General features: G+C 41.5%; 3 protein-coding genes across 4 annotated transcripts; 1 reads left to right on the plus strand and 2 right to left on the minus strand.

Annotated features, from left to right (window-relative positions):
- Positions 1 to 197: 197 nt before the first annotated feature.
- Positions 198 to 18,423, minus strand: LOC108130400 (uncharacterized). 2 transcript variants are annotated; one of them, XM_017248808.3, is made up of 5 exons: positions 18,238 to 18,423; positions 5,243 to 5,480; positions 4,376 to 5,138; positions 1,485 to 1,694; positions 198 to 1,410 (listed from the first exon to the last, which is right to left on the minus strand). In XM_017248808.3, exons 2-5 carry the CDS (start codon positions 5,243 to 5,245, stop codon positions 1,238 to 1,240), a joined length of 1,149 nt encoding a protein of 382 aa, XP_017104297.1. In that variant the 5' UTR covers positions 5,246 to 5,480; positions 18,238 to 18,423; the 3' UTR covers positions 198 to 1,237. The 2 variants fall into 2 exon arrangements, with proteins under 2 accessions (XP_017104297.1, XP_017104286.2); XM_017248797.3 differs by lacking the exons at positions 198 to 1,410; positions 1,485 to 1,694; positions 4,376 to 5,138; positions 5,243 to 5,480 and adding exons at positions 9,648 to 9,876; positions 10,505 to 11,178 and having other exon boundaries at positions 18,238 to 18,405.
- Positions 18,424 to 19,221: 798 nt separating this feature from the next.
- Positions 19,222 to 20,600, plus strand: LOC108130379 (mitochondrial tRNA-specific 2-thiouridylase 1). Its single transcript, XM_017248786.3, has 2 exons — positions 19,222 to 19,969; positions 20,030 to 20,600. Exons 1-2 carry the CDS (start codon positions 19,313 to 19,315, stop codon positions 20,537 to 20,539), a joined length of 1,167 nt encoding a protein of 388 aa, XP_017104275.2. The 5' UTR covers positions 19,222 to 19,312; the 3' UTR covers positions 20,540 to 20,600.
- A 51-nt stretch (positions 20,601 to 20,651) lies between these two features.
- Cdc45 (cell division cycle protein 45) lies at positions 20,652 to 23,088 on the minus strand. The gene is made up of 2 exons (XM_017248775.3): positions 21,847 to 23,088; positions 20,652 to 21,784 (listed from the first exon to the last, which is right to left on the minus strand). The coding sequence occupies exons 1-2, from the start codon at positions 22,785 to 22,787 to the stop codon at positions 20,968 to 20,970; spliced, it is 1,758 nt and encodes a 585-aa protein (XP_017104264.2). The 5' UTR covers positions 22,788 to 23,088; the 3' UTR covers positions 20,652 to 20,967.
- Positions 23,089 to 23,149: the final 61 nt, after the last annotated feature.

Raw genomic sequence — 23,149 nt, forward strand, 5'->3', positions numbered from 1 at the left:
ATTTATTTTTTGAAAATTGCTTTAAATTGTTGTTAAAGGCTGTCCTCGAAGAGGTCCTTGGAGAAGCCTTATTATTCAGCCACCAAAAGCCATTTAATAAATAATTCCACCCCCACCCCCCCCCCCCCCCCATTTCGTTATTAAATGAAATACATTTTGTTTTATTTTTTTTTTTGTCATTTATTTTATTTAGGATTTGTGTTTGTTTTTTGTATTTGTTTTTCTTTTTAATGTAAGGATTTTGATTGGAATTTTCGATTAAAAGTTTTGTTATTTGTAAATTACAATAAATTGTTTATTCAATATAATTAAAGAATTTTCATATTTTTTTGCGATTTGTGTTTTTTTTTTGACAATAATTGAGCAATTATATCCTAATTAAATCAATGGATTTCTTATTACATAAAACTCTAGTCAAAAAGAGAGTGGAAGTGTGGCAATGAGCTAAAAGGATACAAGGACTACAAGGACTAGTGGGGCAGGAGGGCCTACGGGTCACAAAAAACACATTTACAGAGGCGTCTTCAATGATATGTCTTGAAATATATCCATATTTTTGTGTAATATTTCGGGTATGGGTATGGCCCATGGATATGTCAATAAGAGTCTGAAGGATAGGTCAACATTATCGTTATCGTTATCGTTATCGTTATCGATTACAAGCTAAAAATAGTTTTGATTCTCAATTGGACTTAAAAGAGAGAGAGATAGATTGGCTAAAGAGAAAGAGGTGGCTAGAATTGAAATTTGGATTTAGTCAAGTATATCGATATACATATCGATGTTAAGTAAACCTTTGATCGATTATTTCGGATATTCGATTATTCAATTGGCTATTCAATATATTTATTCATAATTATCATCAATTCAATTTGATTAGCTGTGCGTTCTGGCAATGCAATGCAATTAATGTAATGAATTCTATTCAATTAGTTTTCGGCTAATGCTGGTCAATCGATATGATCGACATATATTATTTTAGTAATCGTTTTAGAAAAAAAATATATATATGTGTTTATATTTATATATTCGTTTATTTCAAGTTGTTTAACCTTCGAATACCTTACCGAGCCATGGCGTCCATTGATTATTGATTCAAACCCCAAGCCAGGTTCGTTTTATTGCATTTTCACACACACTCTGGCCCACCTAGTATCGATGAATTATCGATTATCGATTCATTTCGATCGATCGATTATTTGTGAATAAATTGGAATGTTAAACGTGGCCCATCATCTCAATCATAGCTAAGGGATATAGCCGATTTTGGTGTGGGCAGCGGCGAAGTGGTGTTCTCCTCCTCGTCATCATTCTCCTGCGAGTCCTCCGGCTCTCCCAGAGCATGCACGAATTCGTAGAAATCGATTCTGCCATCCCCATCCACATCCACCTCCTTGATCATGTCCTCAACTAAAGATTAATGGCATTTCCAAAATAGTTCGGGGATTATATTTTCATTTGTTTTAAGGAAAATTAATACTTACTATCCTCTTCGTCCAAGTCCTCGCCCAGGCACTGCAACACTGCTCGCAAATCGGAGGCCGTTATATAGCCACGATTGTGCTTATCGAACACCCTGAAGGCATCGCGCAGCTCCCGCTCCTCCTGGTCCGCGGAGGACAAGCCCGACTTGTCCTCGTACGTCATATTCGACAGGATGTCCACAAACTCCTCAAAGCTGACATTGCCATCCCCTGAAAGTTAAATAAGTCAAACATTTTACAACTTTATGACTTTTCTTGCTTTAATTATTTCTTCAATTAAGATTATAATCTTAAGAAACTAAATACCAGAAATATTACAACTAATTTATTATCCATTTTCAGGTTTGCTAAATTGGATAATTATTTTTTGAAAGATAACATCATAGGGTAAGTACCCACTTTCAGTCACTATTTCTTACTTGAAGGTTCCGATTTTTGGCAGAAACCTCGGGATATCCCTATATGACCCATAACCATAGGTATATCTCACCCAATTCCCAACCGATTCTCAGGATATCCCTATATGACCCATTACCATATCCATATCTCACCCAATTCTCAAGCGGAGCACCTTAAACGATTTGTGGGAGGATTTCCCACCAATCTGCATCAAAACCTGACAACAAAATATTTTTTAGATTTTTTTCCTTTTTTCTGATGGGACCCCTTGGAAAATGCAGGATATCCCCATATGACCCATAACTATGTCTATATCTCGGCCAATTCTCATCCGATTCTCAAGCGGAGCACCTCAAACGATTTGTGGGAGGATTTCCCACCAATCTGCATCAAAACCTGACAACAAAATATTTTTTAGATTTTTTTCCTTTTTTCTGATGGGACCCCTTGGAAAATGCAGGATATCCCCATATGACCCATAACTATGTCTATATCTCGGCCAATTCTCATCCGATTCTCAAGCGGAGCACCTCAAACGATTTGTGGGAGGATTTCCCACCAATCTGCATCAAAAGCTGACAACAAAATATTTTTTAGATTTTTTTCCATTTTTTCTGATGGGACCCCTTGGAAAATGCAGGATATCCCCATATGACCCATAACTATGTCTATATCTCGGCCAATTCTCAACCGATTCTCAAGCGGAGCACCTCAAACGATTTGTGGGAGGATTTCCCACCAATCTGCATCAAAAGCTGACAACAAAATATTTTTTAGATTTTTTTCCATTTTTTCTGATGGGACCCCTTGGAAAATGCAGGATATCCCCATATGACCCATAACTATGTCTATATCTCGGCCAATTCTCAACCGATTCTCAAGCGGAGCACCTCAAACGATTTGTGGGAGGATTTCCCACCAATCTGCATCAAAAGCTGACAACAAAATATTTTTTAGATTTTTTTCCATTTTTTCTGATGGGACCCCTTGGAAAATGCAGGATATCCCCATATGACCCATAACTATGTCTATATCTCGGCCAATTCTCAACCGATTCTCAAGCGGAGCACCTCAAACGATTTGTGGGAGGATTTCCCACCAATCTGCATCAAAAGCTGACAACAAAATATTTTTTAGATTTTTTTCCATTTTTTCTGATGGGACCCCTTTGAAAATGCAGGATATCCCCATATGACCCATAACTATGTCTATATCTCTGCCAATTCTCAACCGGTTCTCAAGCGGAGCACAAACGATTTGTGGGAGGATTTCCCACCAATCTGCATCAAAAGCTGACAACAAAATATTTTTTAGATTTTTTTCCATTTTTTCTGATGGGACCCCTTTGAAAATGCAGGATATCCCCATATGACCCATAACTATGTCTATATCTCTGCCAATTCTCAACCGATTCTCAAGCGGAGCACCTTAAATGATTTGTGGGAGGATTTCCCACCAATCTGCATCAAAACCTGACAACAAAATATTTTTTAGATTTTTTTCCATTTTTTCTGATGGGACCCCTTGGAAAATGCAGGATATCCCCATATGGCCCATAACTATGTCTATATCTCACCCAATTCTCATCCGATTCTAAAGCGGAGCACCTTAAACGATTTGTGGGAGGATTTCCCACCAATCTGCATCAAAAGCTGACAACAAAATATTTTTTAGATTTTTTTCCATTTTTTCTGATGGGACCCCTTTGAAAATGCAGGATATCCCCATATGACCCATAACTATATCTATATCTCTGCCAATTCTCAACCGATTCTCAAGCGGAGCACCTCAAACGATTTGTGGGAGGATTTCCCACCAATCTGCATCAAAACCTGACAACAAAATATTTTTTCGATTTTTTTCCATTTTTTCTGATGGGACCCCATGGAAAATGTAAGATATCCCTATATGACCCATAACTATGTCTATATCTCGGCCAATTCTCATCCGATTCTCAAGCGGAGCACCTCAAACGATTTGTGGGATGATTTCCCACCAATCTGCATCAAAACCTGACAACAAAATATTTTTTAGATTTTTTTCCATTTTTTCTGATGGGACCCCATGGAAAATGTAAGATATCCCTATATGACCCATAACTATGTCTATATCTCGGCCAATTCTCATCCGATTCTCAAGCGGAGCACCTCAAACGATTTGTGGGAGGATTTCCCACCAATCTGCATCAAAACCTGACAACAAAATATTTTTTAGATTTTTTTCCATTTTTTCTGATGGGACCCCTTGGAAAATGCAGGATATCCCCATATGACCCATGTCTATGTCTATATCTCAGCCTTGGAAAATGCAGGATATCCCCATATGACCCATGTCTATGTCTATATCTCAGCCTTGGAAAATGCAGGATATCCCTATATGACCCATAACTATAGGTATATCTCAGCCAATTCTCATCCGATTCTCGAGGGGAATATCTTAATCTATTAAGTGGTGGATTTCCCACAAATCTTAACTGAATCCTTTCTACTCACCGTCCACATCGATCTCCTGGAGCATCTCCTGCAGCTCCTCCACGCGCGCAAACTGGCCCAGGGATCGCATCACGGTGCCCAGCTCCTCCTTGGTGATGCAGCCGTCGCCGTCCTTGTCGAAGAGGCGAAACGCCTCCCGGAACTCTCGCATTTGTCCCTTGGAGATGCAGCGGCGCTTGTCCACGGAGTCGCCTCCGCCGGATATCGGCCTGGTACCCTCGCCTTCGATGTCCAGGTCGAGGTTCGCGCCACCCAAGTCCAGGTCCGAGGAATAGGATATCTGGCGGTTTTTCGTCTTGCGCCTGCTCCGGACATTCAAGGCAGTTCGGGCTGGAGGACGATGTCCTGGCCTTGAGGATTGTTCATAATCGTCGTAGGATTCCTCACCCTCTTCGTCGTCCTCCCCATCCTGCTCATCCTCCTCCTCTTCGTCCTCTTCGTAGTCGTAGTCCTGGTCATCTTTGAGACTCCTCCATCGCGTGCTGCGCTTAGCCTTCAAGCCGCCGCCATCGCAAGAGCTAGAGTCCGTGTCCGGATCCGGATCCAGAGGCTTTTCTTTCTTGCGCTGCCGCTGGCGTCTCTGCTGCTGCTGCTGCTGTGTCGACGGATGAATCCTCTCCAGCTTCTGCTGGTCGGTGCTGGGCAACTCCTGATCCTCGCCAGCCGGCATATCCTCCTGCGCCTGGGCGGGCTCCTGTGGGACACTGCCAGTCGATGTCTGCTCCTCGTCGGGCTCATCGCCGCTCACCGCCGCGTTTCTCGTCTGTGGATTAGATAAAAAATTATAAATTAGAATTAGAAATGATTAATTAAAAAAATATATATTTAATATTTATTTTAAGGATATTTTTAAGGACATGTACTTACCATTAACTGGCGGAACTCGCGGGCTATTGTGGAACCAGTTAAAAATTTATTAACTGCCGTGAAAAGCCGTTTTCCTTCCAATGTGGCGGCCTTCCTTCCGCTTCAGCGGCTCAACGGCAAAGAATCCTACTTTCCCAGCCTCGTCCTCCTCTGGCGCCTTGTTCACTCCACTCGTCCGCTAGGATCGTCCGCCCACTCACAGGATATGCAAATCGAACCACATTGATGTCGCCACTGGCTGCAAATTTTCCCAAAAATTCAAACGTGGTTGTTGTAGAAACGATATGTTAATTAAGCAATTAAGGATTGAATGCCATTTGCCATGCCCCCTGTTTCCAGCCGCCCACTGCCCACTGCCCACTGCATGTCCTGGCAATTCAATGACAACGTGACCAGGATGAATATCCACCTGCTGGCTATTCAGAGTCGCCTTCTCACCCCCTCCATTCTGGTTGGACTATGCCGTATAATCAGTCTAATAATCCATTTGATTGGCATACATTCATGTATAGAGGACAGGGAGGTAGGGGGGGATGGGTGTGCAGGATAATGGAATCAATTGATGTCAGCAATGGCGGTTGAAATACAAAAAAGCCTCACACAATTCCACAAAATATTAAAATAAATAATAAAAGGCTATACTTTGATGTCAGAATGAGAGTGTAGAGTTTGAAATTGTTTGAAATATTTTATTTCATTATTTTTTCTCTAAAAATTTAAGCTTTTTTGATACAAAATTTTGCATTTTTAAAGTCCTAAAGTAGAAATATATAAAATATATAGATATTTTAGACAAAAGATATACCAAAAAGCTTTATTTTGGTGCCAGAATGAGAGTGTGGAGTTCGAAATTGTTTGAAATATTTTATTTCATTTTTTCTCTAAAAATTAAGCTCTTTCCTAAACCCTAAATCATTAAAATATATATCTAAATGCAAAAAAAAGAGGTTTTAAGATTTAAAAATATTCAAGATTGAAAAGCCGCTTTTATTTTTGCAAACTTAAGGAGCCAGGAAGAGAGGCTTAATGGAGGACGACTGGATGGTTGGTTGGTTGGGAAATCCGATTATCGCTGCGGCCAGGAAAGGACATCAACGGACAAGCGGACAACCGGACAGCTGGGGGATTCCCCTTTAGAGGGTATCCTTCGTTTTTGCCTTTCCGGTTCTGCTCTCTCTCTTTCTGGAAATTGCATTTCGATGGCCTGTATGTGTATGTCCTGCCAGGACAAGAGGACGAGGCCCAGCCAGATGCAGGACCAAGCCAAGTGGGCTTACCAGTCACCACATGCGGGTGCAGGACACAAAAAAAAAGACAGAAAATAAATGGACCGCAATGAAAATGTCCGAAAAGGAAGTGCCGAGGCGAGAACAAGGACACTCTTTTGGTGTCCTGTGACAGCAGTCTCATGGCGTTAAAGCTTTCTCTGGCATTTAAATTTTTAAAGGTCCTTGCTTGGCTTAGTCCCGACCGACATTCTTACATTTAATTAACATTCAACGTTAACTTATCCATTAAGTCAATGCAACAATAGAATGCATGGGTGGCGGGGGGAGGGGGAATCAAATGTAAAAAGGACTCTATTTGCATATCCCTATACCGGTTTATCCTTGCCGGTGCATTCCACGACAGCGGTTTATCGTTCTAGGTGTCATTCCAATTATCTTTCAACTTCCTGAGCGATGTAATATGTAGTGCCAGGAATGCAAACACTATGAGAAAAGAAATTCCACTATCCGGTTATATCCTTGTAGATCCTTGTATCCATATCCTTGTGGAAATATAATTTGAGAGGATTATTCTCAGTGCAAGTGTCGCAGTGTTGTTTCCAAAGTTTCTGACACGAAATAAATGAAGACACTGACTTTGAAGCCAAGCCAAGTCAGATCTGGCTCTAGAATCCTTAGTCCTGGTAGTCCTGGACAAATTTTGTAACTTTATCCGGTTTCTTTTTTTTTTTTTTTCTTTCTTCCGCAAGAAACTTTCTAATTTGAAAATGTTTGAGGAAGGACCTCCTTCCTGACTCGACTCGACCGATTTAATCAAAAATATTTAATGCATAAAGTTTATAATAGATTTTCAAGTTAACATTTTAAGGCAGCGCCATCCTTGTACATAGCAACCCCCCCTTTAATTCCATGAAGGAAGCTGAAACCGCAAAATGTTTTCGGTTTCGGCATTTTATTGTTTAATTTGAATTGCTGGTGGGCGGTGGTCTTGACTGGATACTCGTGGCCGTCTGACCGCAGCTCCTGTAAATGGATTACAACGTCCTGTAGCCCCTCCCCTTTTTGCAATCAATTAAGGCAAGAGCGAGAGCCAAAAAGTAAATAACATTTTCCGCCAAACAGGCGGATTGCCAGTTGTGTGGTCCTCTCGGAATTGTCATACACTGCGTATGCGTTATATTTGCATGCCAATGAATAGCTGGGCAGGACCTTTATGTGTGCTACTACTGTGTTATGTGTATGTGTGTGGGTGAGTGGGTGCTAGGGTGGGTTTGGCTCACAAAATACAATTCGTACATAAAAGCGGCAACAAAAAGTTTACGCATAAATCAAACAAATGCAAACAAAACGAAACAAAGCGCAGGCAGTGGTACAGAGTACAGGATGCTATGGGTTTATACACTGGAAGAAAATAGTACATAGACTATAAAAATACCTAGAAAATAAAAATTTGAATAATTATAAATAAGTAAGAAGCTTCAGCAACTTCAACTTCAAGTCTCTTAGTTTGTTAGATATCCCCTTAGATATTTTTTTCAAGTGTCCTGGCCCCCTTCGTTGGCTGTCTTCGTTGCACGTAAATATTTCGTTGGCAATAAAAAATTTAACAACACCAACACCATCCAAAAAAACAACAACAAAACAATGCCCCCCAGAAAAGCAATAACAAGAAACGAGAACTGAGAAACTCTAAAGATGAATTTCCGAATCAGTTTCGAACTTTTTTCCCGGAAAATTCCTCTATTTGATCGGAAAATTCTTCCATGCCGTTTCTCACCTCTTTCAATGGCACTTTTATGCCCCATGCCCCAAACAGTGGCTGTTACATAATTTATATGCCACATTCCTGCTGCTGGCTGCCGCTTGCCACATGTGGCAAGTGACCAACTAAAGGGCCATGAATGAATATGCATGATAATCAAATGGCCATGTTGCGGTCCACTCGTTCTTCCCCCATCTTTCCTTCTTTTTTTTTTTTTTTTTTTGTGCCCCAGCATCCTGAGCCTCACGCCCCGCCACAGGACATTAACGCAGGATATGCACACGGCACGTAGTGATTTAGTTTTTTTTTCCCATTTTTTTTGTGGCACAAACTGAAAACTGAATATAATAACAAAAAATCAGGCCATTTAATTGCCTGATACTGGATATTTTATTTCAGTTGGCTTTTTTTTTCTAAAAGAGTCTTTAATTATTATTTTAATTAGGGTTCTAGGTTTAAGGTTTCTATCTAGAAGTGGGCTTAATTTATTCTAGATTCCACTCTTTAAAGGAACGAGGTGTCTTCATTTTGGAACTATTTATAGAAAGATTTTCCTTAACTATATGATACCCGATACCTTTGAATTTTATTCATATTTTTATTAGTATCCTTTCTTCACTACATACATAAAACTTTTAGCTTCTTTCATTTTATAAACTTAATTAAAATATATATTTTTTTAAATTTAATAATATTTAATATACAAACTTAATAAGCCAAGTGTAGTTATCCTTGATTTCACAGTTCGTTAGTCACAGTTAGAACAACAATCTCACCCGTATATCATTTGTCTGTTTGTGACGTTTGGATGCATTTTGCATGTGTTTGGCCGGACCGAGAGAGGTCCTTTCCGAATTGCATTCAACTTCTGCTTGAGTTGCAACCGAAATTCAACCAAAAATTCACTGCCCACGCACAGCCTTGACCGATGAGAAATTTTAAATTCCACAAAGAGAATGTCCCAAACTTTTCGACACCCAAAAGAACTCAATTGTACCAACGAGCGGGGTGGTGCATGGGGTGGTCGGCCAGTCTTCGGAAATGTGCAAACAATTAGCCCAAAGACACAAGTTTTCCAACCGAAAAACTTTTCCCCAAACTCGAGAACTTGGCCTTTGTGGTTAAAGCTGAAGAACACGATGGAACTTTTGTTCCAAATCGCGAAATAAACCACAAGGGATATGAGAATGAAAATTGCAGTTCTAAAAAACTAAAAGGTTTTTGATTTTTTTTTGCTCAGGGAATTTATTAAACGCACATATTTATATAATATATTATTATGTTAATCCAAAAATAAAAAAAATAATAATTATGATATGCTTTATCCGCGGCATAAATAAAAAAAAAAATTTTGCGTTCTTAAGATGAAAGTTCCCTGAGGGACCAGCCGGTATTTTTTTGATGTCAAAGTTGATTCTTTTTCTTTTTTTTTTTTTTTTTTTTTTTTTTGATTTAGGTACTAATTTTGGTTGTTATTTCCTTTGGCACATTTGCAAAATACTTGGTTATGGTTATTTGGGGACTAGATGCAATGCATGCGATGCAAGTCAGTTTGGAATGTTATCATGAGTTATTTTTTGATTTTGATGAGTTTGAATTTGAAATTAAAGCCGCTTGACTATCTTCTCCAATGCATCCTTACGCTACAACATCAACATGAAATGAAGAAAATTATAAATAACAATCAAAAATAATAATAAATAATACTAAATAAATAATAAAATAATATAAAATAATAATAAGCAGCTACTTATACCAAGGAAACTCATTTATCGACTTTATATTTAAAGTTATTTTTGGTAACTACAGAGTATCGAGTAGAAATCATAACTAATAAAATAATACAAAATTAAAAATACTTCAAAAAAAATATTAAAGTTATGAAAAATAATAAAAAGTAGCTACTCATACCCGGTACTCAGTTATCGGTGTGTTATCGACTTAGTTTTGAAGTCATTTTTGTTAGTAAAAAGTATAGGATATTAATCTCTAACATATAATACTAAATAAATATTAGAAAAATTAAAAAAAACAATGAATAATAATAAAAACCAACTTATAATGCCCTGTACTCCTTTATCGAAATGTTATCGACTTAGTCTTGAAATAATTTTTAGTACACAGTTAGTACAAAGCATAGGTTATTAATCACAAAAATATCATACAAAATAAATACCCGGTACTACCAGATATTCAGGTCCTTCTGGTAAGTACCGGCTATCGATAACAACCACTACACTACCTTACTATGGATATGAAATCGTAACTCACAATATTCTGATCATTTTCGGCCTCGTCGGTCATCTGGACCTCCTGATAGGGATTCTGGGCCCAGACAATCACATCCCTGATGACCTGCTCGGCCGGCTCCTCCAACCTATCTAGCTCAGCTATCTCCCATGACGGAAGCCCCATCTCCCACTCATCACCTGATAAGTAGCCGACGCACTCATCGACATCATAGCTTGAAGTCGATAACATCGACGGTGTTGGGGAAGCCAATGAGGATATGGATGTGGATAGTCGTGACGACGTGGTCAAGGAAATAATCGATGACGATTCTGAGGGCGAGCCAAAGTTGGAGCTTAAAGACCATTCCGTGTCCGTTGGCGAGTACGGGGACAATGGAGATGGAGACAATGCCGAAGGACGATGCAGCAAGCTGACCATAAACGGGCTGAGATTTGATGGCCCATCTACGCGGATCGGAGCGATCTGATTCGGAATGGCCATCGGAGCCGCACCAGAGCCAGTGTTTGAGACCTCAACCGTTTGAAGGAGCGGTGCCGGCAATGATGTATTGACCTGGGAGCTATCCTCCTGCTCCACCAACTGGGCAACATTTCCATTCGAATTGGACACCGGGGCATCCGATGATCCTTTCGGAATGTCGCTGGAAACGGACTTGGTATTCCACAAGTTATCCATGTTTTCAAAAAATATTTCTAAAAATAAAACAAAAAAGGATAAACAAAATAAAAGAAATAAAAAATAATTAAATGAAATAAAAAGGATAATAAAGAAAGGATAATAAGAAAAGGGTTGGGGAGAACAAATAAAAACAACTCTGGCATTCATTTATCACAAATTACTTTGGGAATCCGCTAAACGCCGCCAACAGATGACAAATTAAGTGTGGAAGGTCCTGACAACCGCACGCACACTATCGCACACACACTTGAGCACTGACACGCAAGGATAACTAAAAAGTCAAAAGGATAAAAGTCTAAAAATACCCTAGACTTTAAAAAAATTCCAAAAAAATATACATAAAAGCCAAGCTATATAAAAGAGAAAGACTATAAATATCCTTAAATATCCTTTAGTGGTCTCTAGTCTCTAAGGACATGTCATACCCTCAGGATACCTCGCAAACAGCCTTTTCCGCCTCCCTCTCTCCAAGGACGAAATGGGCATGTTAAGGGCAAGGAAAACAAACCCAAAAGGGAAAATATTCGGGTCCTGGCTTTCCATGCATATGTGTAGAGTCCTGCCACCGCCCACCGCCCTCCTTTAGCTTTACTGTTGCTTCTTGTTTGGTTTTTTTTTTTCTTTTTTTTTTGTATAGCTGTTGCTTTTTTCGTCTTTTTTTGTTGTCAAAGCGACCCGCTTAAGTCCTTTATACTGGTGTGTGCTCTTTTTTTTTTCTGCGTTTTCTGGCGGCGGCCTCGACACTTAACCCTCGAGTGCCCCGTCCACCCCGGGCAGGACCAAAAAATTTACATTTCGCTTCGCCTCATCTACTTTACGTATTCATCGCGCCCATTTACATGCGTTTTATTATCTGGCCATCCTTTCGCACTCCTCGAACTCCTTGTATTATTATTTGTTGTCCTGGGCTACTACTACAATATTCAAAAGGATTTTCCGCCAAAGTCTCGACGTCTGGGCTTCGTGAGTGTAGTGAGGAGTCCCACTAAACAGATGCCAGTCCTTAGTCCTTAAAGTGCTCTCGTCTGTGCTCGTCTCTTGGCTTATTTCAAAATCAACATATTTATGATGTGTTTGAGCACAAAGGCACAATGCCTGTCTTTACAGAGATACATATATATATATATATATACATATGTATATATATATATGAGAGCGTGTACCACTTGAAAGCCCCCTAATCGCTGTGACAGGTTCAACAACAACAAAAATACATGAAAAATAACAAGAAAAAGCTTAAAACGAAAAAAAGAATTATTAAAACTTGCATATTTTTTGTGGATTCTCTGGGGGATATAATATTTTTGAGAAGAAGGTATAAAGGTTTGGTTGTAAAATTTTAAGGGTTATGGGAGGTTTGCTTGAAAAGCAGTGTCCGTGTGTCCGCGTGTCCGTTTTGTCCTCTGATTTTATAGTATTTTCTTAAGTTCTATAGTTATCTGAGCATCTTTTGATCAACTATCGATTAGGAATAGATTTTACAAAGATTTTATAGTAAACTTTGAAGGTATATCACATTTTTGCTTAAAAGTCAGTGTCCGCATGTCCGTGTGTCCGTTTGTCCGCTTATGAAGCTGTAGTCTTTCTAGATCCTTACTTATATAAGCATCTATTAGTCAACTTTAGACTAGGAATAGAAAGTACACAGAGTTTCTAATAAACTTTTAAAGGAAATGAGGTTTTATCTTCTTCAAAATCTGTGTCCGCGTGTCCGTTTGTCCGCGAATTCGTTTGTTTTTCTGGTTCGATTATAATAGATACTGCCCCATTTATTGATCCTTAAGATCCCAATTCGTTTAGTTTCTTGTTTTGGGGATTAATTTTCATAAACCCCCCCGCATGACCGAGTTTCAAGTGCTAATAAATAATTCCCAAGAGTTTTATTTGATTGGAACTTGAGGAACTCATGAGTCCTTCTTAAGGACTCTACTTTCCATAATTCATTATGAAGATGAAACAACAGGTAGAGGAGCAGATAGGCGACCTGGAAGACGACAAACATGTCAAGTGGCCGACATTCGTTATGCATGCAAATCTCCAAATCCCCCAAGTGCAGTCACTCGTCACTCGTCCTTTGTCCTTTGTCTCTGATAAATTATAAACAAGGAATTTCCATTTGGAAAGCCAAGTGGCCTGACAACTTCCGACTTGACTTCACTTGACTTCAGGCCCGACTCGCCTGACTGATGAGGAGTTCTTCGAATCGGGCACCTGACACCCCAGCCATCCAGCCATCCTGTTATCCTGCACAGGGACGATGATTGTTTCAAGGATACTAAATGGGGGCCCATTAAGAGGGGTGGGTATTGGCCACAAACCCCATTCACATCATCAACTTTGACCTCAACGAGGGCTGGCCAATTAATTTGGGCAGCCAAAGGATATGCCAGGATGGGGAAAAGGGCAAAGTCATGGCAAACGTGAGATGGGTTTGCTGATTTGGCAACGATATCGGTTGATTGGCAAATTAGTTGTATGCCATATCCTGCAAGGATATCATAAATACATCCCATCTCAAAGGACGATAAGGCACACATAATCGTTGCTATTTACGATGAATTTTTAGATCAATTTTCGATTGGAAATTAAAAAAAAAAGGGAAGATGACTAGGAAAGGATATTATATCCTTTGCTCTCTCTCTTTTTTCGGCATGTCCTGGATGGATGTCCTGTTGTGGAAAAACTACTTCTGCACTCCTGCATTTCTTTGTCGCCGTCGGTTATTGTTGCCAGTTTTCCCCAAACAATGCCCACCCCACCGCCCCCACAAACATGAAACACGGCGAGACCTTGTGGGTCTAGAGGATCTAGAGGGGGGAGGGGAGGGATGTAGTTTAGTTCGGATGGAGGCACAGATGCCAGAAGGACGAGCAAGGTGGGGGGGGGAGGTGGCGTGTACACGAATAAGGACAAGCAAGGCCAACGTCAAGCGATGTCCCTGCACCCTATATTAGTGCCTCCTTACGGGGCAGGATACCTCTTGTCATTGTGGTGCACTTTCTTTTTTTTTTTTTTTTTTTTTCCAAAAAGCTCTCCACTCGGAAGCCGGGACAGGAAATGGGTAACAGCTTATTGCATAACCCACCAAGCGGGCCAATGTCACCTGGCAGGGATTAGGCCAAGCCAACTACACTGTAAATAATAAATACTAAGAATTTGATGATTAAAAAAATATATAATATTGTAGGATAAATGGTTATGTCCTTAAGAGATCCTTTTCTTTTTCTCTACCCACAAAGTACTCTTTAATTTCTTTCAGTGTCCTGGCATTCAATATTTGCTTCTGGCTGGCTTTTCTGGCTTCATTGCGGAATGCTTCGAAGAGCTAAGAGCTGATGCTTTCAACTCAATCAAATTGATAACAGTAGAGCTACCAAAAAAAAAAAGGGGAAGGTGGTGGGGTGAGAGGGCAGAACGAAGGACGAAGGACAAACTTTTTCGCACCAAAAGATTTTCGCAAACTGCAAAAATTTTTCCACTTTGCTGCCTTGCGAGTCATTCAAGTAAAATATGCCATATATTCATGTATGCAGCTTGTGTCCCATAAGGGTATTTGTAAATTTCAACACACACACATACAGGACCTTCTCATACACACATACACACACTGACTAACAGACTTCCAGGACACACATACACACACTGACAAGGAGATGCAACTTGATCCAATTCATTAAATGAAAATTATATTTTATGATTTAAATTTCATTTTGCCAGGCCAAGGCAAGTTTCACCCAAAGAGAGGTCCTTTACACTAAGAAAAAAAGATATATAGGGGGGTGCTTCTCAAAGGATGTTTTTTGGAGGAAATTTAAGAAGCCACAGCACTTGACAACTCCCCTCCCTCACACCCTTTCCACATAATTTGGCGGAAATTTGAAAACCAAAAGCCGGAAAAAGGCACAAAATTAAAAATTGTTCAAGTTCCCAAGCTGTAACAGGCACTAGGGGTGGATGTGGTTTTTAGAGATAATATATTTCTATATATCCGACAATACTATATAGAAGTTCGCCAAATAGCTATTTGTGTAGTTGGCCTTTGGCCAGCGATGAGTGGGAACTACATCCGTTCCGGTGACAGAAACTCCTTGGTTTTTCATCTATCTTTGTCCTTGTTTATCCTTCTCTTCTCTCTCTCTCTTGCACTCCTTTATTTTACTATTTTTTTCTAATTGCTTCCTCTAGCTAGTTTTCTATATAGACTTGCATTTTTTTTTGTGTTTTCAGTGATTCTGTTTGGCTTTGGAATGCAAATTGCATTCTCGCCGTTCCCGCCCACTTAATCGCTTAACTTGGCGTCAACATTGCTCTCTTTTCCTCCTTTCATCCTCTTGAACTTCAACCACCCACCACAGTCCATCCACCCACTCATCCACTCATCCAGTCAGTATACTCCAAATTACATAAGCCCCCCCTTCTGACAAATGTCTCCTTCTGTCTCTTTATTTTCCGGGGAGACTCGCCTGAACCGACTTGGGGGCCGTACCGCCTTCATCTCAAGTACCGAGCGACCCCAAAAAAGTATGCTACACATTTTGACAGACTGACAGCTGAGGCCAGCGTTGGCCGTGGGCCGTGGGCCGTGGGCGGTGGAGGCGTGGCGGGCGGGCATAAAACGAGTCTAGAAGCTAAATACAAAAATCTGAGAGCTGAGCTGAGCACGTGACTAGCTTTTATGGCTTAAATGGCTTTTAGTTTTGGGGTTTTCAAAATATTTAAAGATTTAAGTTCAAAAATATATATTTTTAAACAATATTTTGACAATATTTAGGTCCTGTATATCTTGGTTAATCTTGAAAATATACATATAATTGTGTTTAATAGTATTCTATTCAAGAATGTGGGATTTTTTAAGAACTTTTTCTAAAAAACTTTCCTTTTTTGAAGAAGAAACCAAAAAATTATTAGAAAACCTTACTTTTTTGAGCAAATAATGAAATATTTTAATCAAATATTGACTTTTTAAGCTATTATATTTTTATTAAAAAAAGATCAAATAAACTTTAATTTAATCCTTAATATTAAAGAAACAAATTTTTTATTTAAAAATCACAAAGAAAAAGCTGTGACTTGTCAGAAAGTAACAATTTAGAACAAATATAGACTTTAAAAGTTTAACAAAAAAAATTACAAAAAATTTTGTCCTTTAAAATAATATCAAAAATATTTTATCTATTAAAACATATAAAAAATATCTTAACTTTTTATCAAAAATTAATAATTTTTAAAAACCGTGACTCACGTATTTCTCAGTTCTGGCCATTTCTGACCACTTTGGACCACTTTTAAACGCGTGTCAAGAGCTTTGGGTCAAAATGAAGTCTTGGCCTGCAATTAACGCAACAAGATTTGACCCTGCCACGCCCCCACGCACCCAACTCCCAACTCCCAGCTGCCAGCACCCACTCCCACACCCCTGATCCCCGCATAAATTCACTTTCTTAGCCCTGGCTGTTGCCCTGATTGTATTTGGTGTAATTTTTAATTAGCTGCCCGCTTTGAAGCAAGCTAATTGCCTTCATTTTTCTCATTTTATTTTTCCATCATTTTTTTAAAAAAAAAAGGCTCTTTGCTAGACAGGATCAGGAAACAGGCTAGACAAAAACGTCCATTGTGGAAAGCCAATGGAAAGAGACTTTAATTCAATAATAATAAAAAAAAACTCTTATAGACCCTGTCAGGTCAGTAATTGGCCAACAGAGGGAGCTCTGTCCAAGCGCCTATCTAAAGCTAAATGAAGGCGTGGAGGCGTGGCAGTCAATAAATTTAATATGCATGTCAGTTGTATTTTGTGCAGATATTTCATTTCACTACTCTGACATATGAGTTTGATTAAATTGGAAAATGGGAAAATATATATACATAGCCGGCAGGGCTAACGGAATTGGAAAAAATGCAATGAAAAGTTAAATACATAGCCACTGGGTGTTGGAGAGGACACCAAAGGCAGTTTTTCATTTTTATGAAAAAAAAATAAAAGTTAAAGAACTTGAAGAACACATGTCTTTAATGATCTCGGAGGTCTCTTACTAAGTCAAGTCATTAAAAAATAAATTCTAAAACATCTGGAAATTAAAAAGAAATTAAATAAAAAATAGAATAGAGTAACTCTTAAGAGTAGCGTCATCTTCAGAGCGTGGCGTCTTCTTGAAAGCGTGGCATCGTTTCTTCTTCTTTCTATAAACAAAACCTTTCTGGGCAACACGATGCCGATACATCTTTAAACAATACACTCATATTACACGGAGTTGTATACAGAAAAGTATACAAGTATTTGCAAGTGCAAGTACTGGAGTACTTCCCTTGTATATGTTTTGAAAGTGAATTTTGGCGAATTTAAAGCACTTTATAACTAGTTATAAATAGTTACCAAACTATAATCCCCTTAGCTTTAGATGAGACTTACTATTATAATTATAATTATAAATTTCAAGACAAAAATCTTAGAAATTTTGGTAAAAAAACAAACACAACTATGAAGGCACATGGAAGCATCACACACACATACACTTAACCGAAAAAACACACATATTATAACCTAAAAACGTGGTTTTCAATACTTGCAAGTTTCCAAAAAAAAAGAAAGAGAAGATAAAAGCCAAAAAAAACCTTGAAAAGAATGGGAATGGAGAATGGAAGAAAACTGAAACTGCAAACACGTGGAGTTTGAAAAAATCTCATAATTCAAAATAAACGAGAAATACAAAAAATAAAAAAAAAAAAACCAAAACTAATGCCGCCTCGAACCTCGACTACGAATCAAAACAAATACGAAGCGCGGTTATGATGCTACAGAGGGAAGCAAGAAAATCTTGCAACATGATGCATGCCGCTTTTTTTTTTTACTTTTTTTGGCTCAATGTTTTCTATCCTTTAAGGCCATCTCGGCCAGTTCATCCCATTCTCGCAGAAAACACCATCAAAAAACACACACAACTTACACCCAACAATCACTAACTAAATGTTGTTAATTTTTTTTTTTTTGGAAAAACACACGCGTGTGGGGAAGGTTTACCCTTCGAATACCACTCGGAAACACTTGAAAAAAAAATATATAAAAATAAAAATCGTACCTTTTTGGAATTTTTGATTTGTGGCTCACAAGCGAAATATTATCCGGTGTATTTTGGCGACGGAATCACAGACGTACTTGCTTTCTCCGGTCCGACGATGTTGCCTTTCTCCGTAGCACAACCGGATGTCAGAACGAGGATGGGAATAACGGTGCGGCAGCGAAACTTAAAGTGACCGAACTATGGAAAAGGTACCGGAAGGACACCATTGCCAAAATACTGCAAGCTTTTTTGCCCATACCTGCCAATCGATGTTTATTTTTTTATATATTGCCTCTCTAAAATATCAAGAAATATTAATTTTATTATGGAATTTATAAAGAATTCTAGTTAGAGGGCTTATATCTTATTTTGAGAGCTTTTTATAGACTTTAGAAGACCTCAAGGGGCTGGGATTGGATTTAAAATTCAATGGAAAAATACAAAAATTGCGCGGGAAATTCAAAGTGTTCTAATCTATCTAGTATATATTTAAAATACCATTAACAAAAAGGTTAATTTTTTTGATAACAAATTAAAAGAATTTATTAATTTATCAAGTATTTGAAAGCAAACTAAAAACTTTCAAAAAATAATGACCTATAAAGCCATATTTTTGAGAAAAACGGTACTTTTTTTGAATGTTTTTATAAATTTTATTAAAAAAAACATTCTAAAGTTTATGTTAAGCTTAGAAAAAATCTAAAAACATAATCTTCATTCATGAAACTATGATTTTCTTGGATATTTTAAGCTTTAGAAGTAAAAAATACTAGCAAGATGGTTAAAAATAGTGAAAATATCTCGAATATTGTATAAAACTTGCTTCCAATTTATAAAAATATGATGTAAAATAATTATTCTCAAAGTAATTTACTAGAAAACCCAAAATTCTCATTAATAAAACAAAGAAATGCTTAAAATTACATCAAAAAATACCGTTATCAAAAATACTTCCTGTTAGTATGAAAAATACTCTTAAGCCAGATGACAGAGCTGCCAACTTGCTCCAAGCATCAGCTGTTCACCTCGCCGACAATAACAAACCATTGTTATGAAGAAATATTTTATATTTTGATTTTAATTCGAAAACTAAATGATCCGTAAGGTGGTGGTGGGCGTGTCAGGAGGCGTGGATAGCGCCGTAACCGCCCACCTGCTAAAGGAGCGTGGCTACAGTGTCCTGGGCGTCTTTATGCGAAACTGGGACGAGTTCGACGAGGCAGGACGATGCAGCGGCGAGGCGGACCTGAAGGATGCCGAGTGGGCGTGCCGGCGACTGGGCGTGGAGCTGCGACAAGTCAACTATGTGCGGGAATACTGGACGGCGGTGTTCAGCCAGTTCCTCGAGGACTACCAGCAGGGACTCACCCCGAATCCGGATATCTTGTGCAACCGGCACATCAAGTTTGACCTGTTCCACAGGCATTGCCTGGAGAGTCTCAACTATGATGCGGTGGCCACAGGGCACTATGCCCGCAACAGTTTGGGAAATTTCCTGGAAAAGGCCAGGGGTGGCGAGGAAGACGCCCGCCTCCTAATACCCGCCGACACGTTCAAGGATCAAACGTTCTTCCTGGCCGGCATTGCCCGGAAGTCGCTGCAGCGCACCATGTTCCCCCTGGGGGATCTGCAGAAGGCGCAGGTGAAGCAGCTGGCCGCCAAGATCGGCCTCCAGCGGCTGGCCAGCAAACGGGAGAGCACAGGGATCTGTTTCGTCGGCAAGAGGAACTTCAAGGACTTTATTCGAGAGGTAGCACTTCCAACTCCTGGCAGGGAAACAGCGTTTTAAAAGAGAATCTCTACTCCGCAGTACATCAGCTCCAAGAAGGGACACTTTGTGGACGTGGATAGTGGCGCTATTGTGGGCCAACACGAGGGTATTCATCAGTGGACTGTGGGCCAGCGATGTCGCCTGAGTTCCTTCCTTCAACCCTATTTTGTGGCCCGCAAGGAGGCCACCAGCAACACCATCTATGTGGCGGCAGGACACGATCATCCCTCGGTGCTCAGTACACGGATGCACCTAGATCCTCCCAACTGGCTGTGTGCCGAGTCCCAAAGAAGGTGCCTTTCTGAGGGCTTCCTGAGGTGTCGGTTTCGCTTCCAGCACACCAAGCCCCTGGTGGACTGTTCTCTGAGGATTTCCGACGAGAATCAGTTCCAAGTGGTGCTAGATGCCCCTCTGAGAGCCATCACACCGGGCCAGTATGCTGTCTTCTATGATGACACGGCCTGTCTGGGCTCCGCGCGAATCCTGCGAGCGGATCCTCTCCAAATAGTGGAAGGAAAGCTGAAAGAAGTGGGGAGTTCCTACAGCTGATGGTGGCTAGTAGGATGTGGGTGGCTGTTCTTGTAAATAAATGAAAGGATAACCTTTAATTATTCTGGCAGGTCCTTCTCCTTCCCCCCCCTTCATGGAAAACTCGCACTCCTTCATGCTGAACACTTTAAACATCTACGTTTTATTCTAGGAGCTGGTCAACACTCGTTTCTCGCAAAGATGTCTGGATATGTAGGTCTATTAAAAAAAAAACGGATCATCTCTTAGGCTAACTCTTGTGGTCCAGGCGATAAAACGGGATTACAGGACATATAAATAATATCGTCTTAGTTGTATACAGGGGAGGGGGGGGGGGGGGGTATTAATTATAAAATATTATCGTATTAGGTCTCTCTCAGGGGGTGGTGGTCTTAGGGGTCTATCTTAGAAAAAAAAACATAAACTAGGCGCTATAATGGATGTGGAAACTATGTGAGCAGTACGGTGAGGGCGTCCAGGAAGCGGGTGAGGTCACTCTGACGCAGCTGGACCACCGCCGGCTCGAAAAAGTCCTGCAGCAGGGAGACACCGCTCTTCTGGGCCGCCTGTTCGAAGGCCTTGCCGAAGAAGTTGCGCGGCGAATCCTCCCTTACGGGAGCGATCCCGACCAGCAGGCACATGCCGTTGACGGCGTCCAGGGGGCAGGTAGCGATCAGCGGCAGGTCCGGCGCCTGGCGGGCCCGACTCGTGGCCACGTGCCCGCGCAGCAGGAAACGCGCCAGCAGACAGAGGGCATACGGATAGGAGAAGAACGCGTGCTCCTCCTGCAGCACATAGTAGAAGAAGGAGCCCGCCGAGTGGACTTGGCGGGCCTCCAGGCTGCTCTGCACCTGCCGGAAGACGGCCGCATGGAGAAGCTTGGCCTGATCGATGCCCGCGGCCAGGAGCTGCTTGTGCTGGCGGCTGAGGGCGTCGGAGGCCTCCAGGAAACAATCCTCCGGAGTCTTGTGCTTCTTCACCGACTCCATGATGGCCAGCAGGGCGTAGACGTAGTCGGCGGCCGCATATCTGCTCCTGTAGCCGTAGCTCAGGGTAAAGGTTCCATAGACGATGTCCGGGATGTCGTACTTCTCCGCCAGACGCTCCACCATCGAGTAGAATTCCTTGCGCAGCACCAAGTCCATCGCACCGTAGGTCTGGCGGGCATGGACCAGCGGCAGGCCCATCTCCAGGAGCAGTTCGTGGAGACGCTTCTCGCCGCGCAGCGTCCACAGCTTCAGCTGGCAACTGGCATACCGGGAGTACCTGAAACACATAGTGGGAGTAAGATATAGCCATCCATTGGAGGTCAGGAGGGCCAAGCTCACCTCATAGACTCCGTGACTGGCCAGTGACGGTACAAGACCAGGTGCAGATCGTTTTCGAAACAGATCTTGGAGGCACTCATCGTGTTCTGGTCGTTGGTTTTGTTCGTCAGGCGGGAGACATGGGACTGGATCTGCTCCAGCTCGAGGGTGTAGGCGCCGCTCTCGATCTTGCCGAGGAGCAGCTGCTCGGTGATGCCCACGATGGCCCACCAGAGCAGGTCCATGTTGTCCTTGGACAGCTTCCAGGCCAGCTCGAAGATGAGCAGGGCCGTGGAGCGGCCATAGTAGCTGAACTGGGTGTACTCGAACATGATCCTATCGCGCTCCGATTCCCACTGCCGGCGGGCTCGCTGCTTCAGGACCCGCTGCTCGTGCTGCTCCAGGCGACTGAGCTTGTTCTTCCTGGGCGGCCGAGATTCTCCATCCTCCTGATCGGACTCTCCCGCACCACTGTCGTTCTGATCCTGTTCGTTGTCGTTCTCATCCTCGCCGTCCTCCTCCTCGCCATCCTGGTCGTCGTCCTCTCCATCCGAGTCGTAGAATATGGTCTCGAAGGCGGGTATGTTCTCCTCCAGACTGGCATCGCCCAGAATGCACACCTGCCGGTCGCTGTAGATGTTGCAGACGTCGAAGGGCCGATGCGAGTCGCATATAAAGAAGGTCACATCCTCGGCCGGCTGCAGGAGCTCCACAATGTCCACACAGCCGCCACAATTGACGAGGACGACGTACTTGACATCGCCCTGGTGCTCGCCATAGGCCCGCCTCAGGCCAGTGACGCCCATGATGGGCACCACCGTGTACAGCATGTGATCGTACTTGAAGAGTGCCTGCAGGATGCGGCTGGCGCAGATGGCATCGATGTCATAGTTGACGATGATGAGGATGCGCTTCCCCACCAGCTGGCGGTAGAAGTCATTACGCAGATCCTGTATAAACATGATGCCTAGAGGATGGGGCTACTTCTCCTCCTCCCACTTATTCTGTTGATCTGCTCCTCGAACTCCACCTGGTGATCTGATCCTCCAACTCCACCTGGTGATCTGCTCCTCCAAAGCTTTAAAACAAACGTTGACTGTTGGCTGGGAATCCTTCTTCGGCGGCAGGACTCTAGGTGGTCGGCTGCCGTTGCATTGTTTGGCTTCTCGGCCTGGTTAGTTGTCTGCTTTCCCGCTGCACTCCTTTTTGGCCAATTGCAATTCGCGAATCAAAAACGCGGGAAACAGCTGGCTTCGGCAGTGTGACCAGCCATTGGGCAGGCGGGAAAAGTAGCGTTATAATCGCCGCGAGAAAAAGAGACAGC

The sequence above is a fragment of the Drosophila bipectinata genome, chromosome XL (assembly GCF_030179905.1).
Source record: "Drosophila bipectinata strain 14024-0381.07 chromosome XL, DbipHiC1v2, whole genome shotgun sequence".
Classification (NCBI taxonomy): Eukaryota; Metazoa; Arthropoda; class Insecta; order Diptera; family Drosophilidae; genus Drosophila; species Drosophila bipectinata.

Bases quoted from the DNA above. Each gene is read 5' to 3' on its own strand.
- LOC108130400 (XM_017248808.3), bottom strand. The intron at 1,695-4,375 runs GTGAGTAGAAAG...TTTAACTTTCAG, and splicing joins CCAGGAGATCGATGTGGACG to GGGATGGCAATGTCAGCTTT. The intron at 1,411-1,484 runs GTAAGTATTAAT...ATTAATCTTTAG, and splicing joins GGACTTGGACGAAGAGGATA to TTGAGGACATGATCAAGGAG.
- LOC108130379 (XM_017248786.3), top strand. From the start codon at position 19,313: ATGATCCGTAAGGTGGTGGTGGGCGTGTCAGGAGGCGTGGATAGCGCC. The intron at 19,970-20,029 runs GTAGCACTTCCA...TCTACTCCGCAG, and splicing joins TCAAGGACTTTATTCGAGAG to TACATCAGCTCCAAGAAGGG.
- Cdc45 (XM_017248775.3), bottom strand. From the start codon at position 22,787: ATGTTTATACAGGATCTGCGTAATGACTTCTACCGCCAGCTGGTGGGG. The intron at 21,785-21,846 runs GTGAGCTTGGCC...TATGTGTTTCAG, and splicing joins CCAGTCACGGAGTCTATGAG to GTACTCCCGGTATGCCAGTT.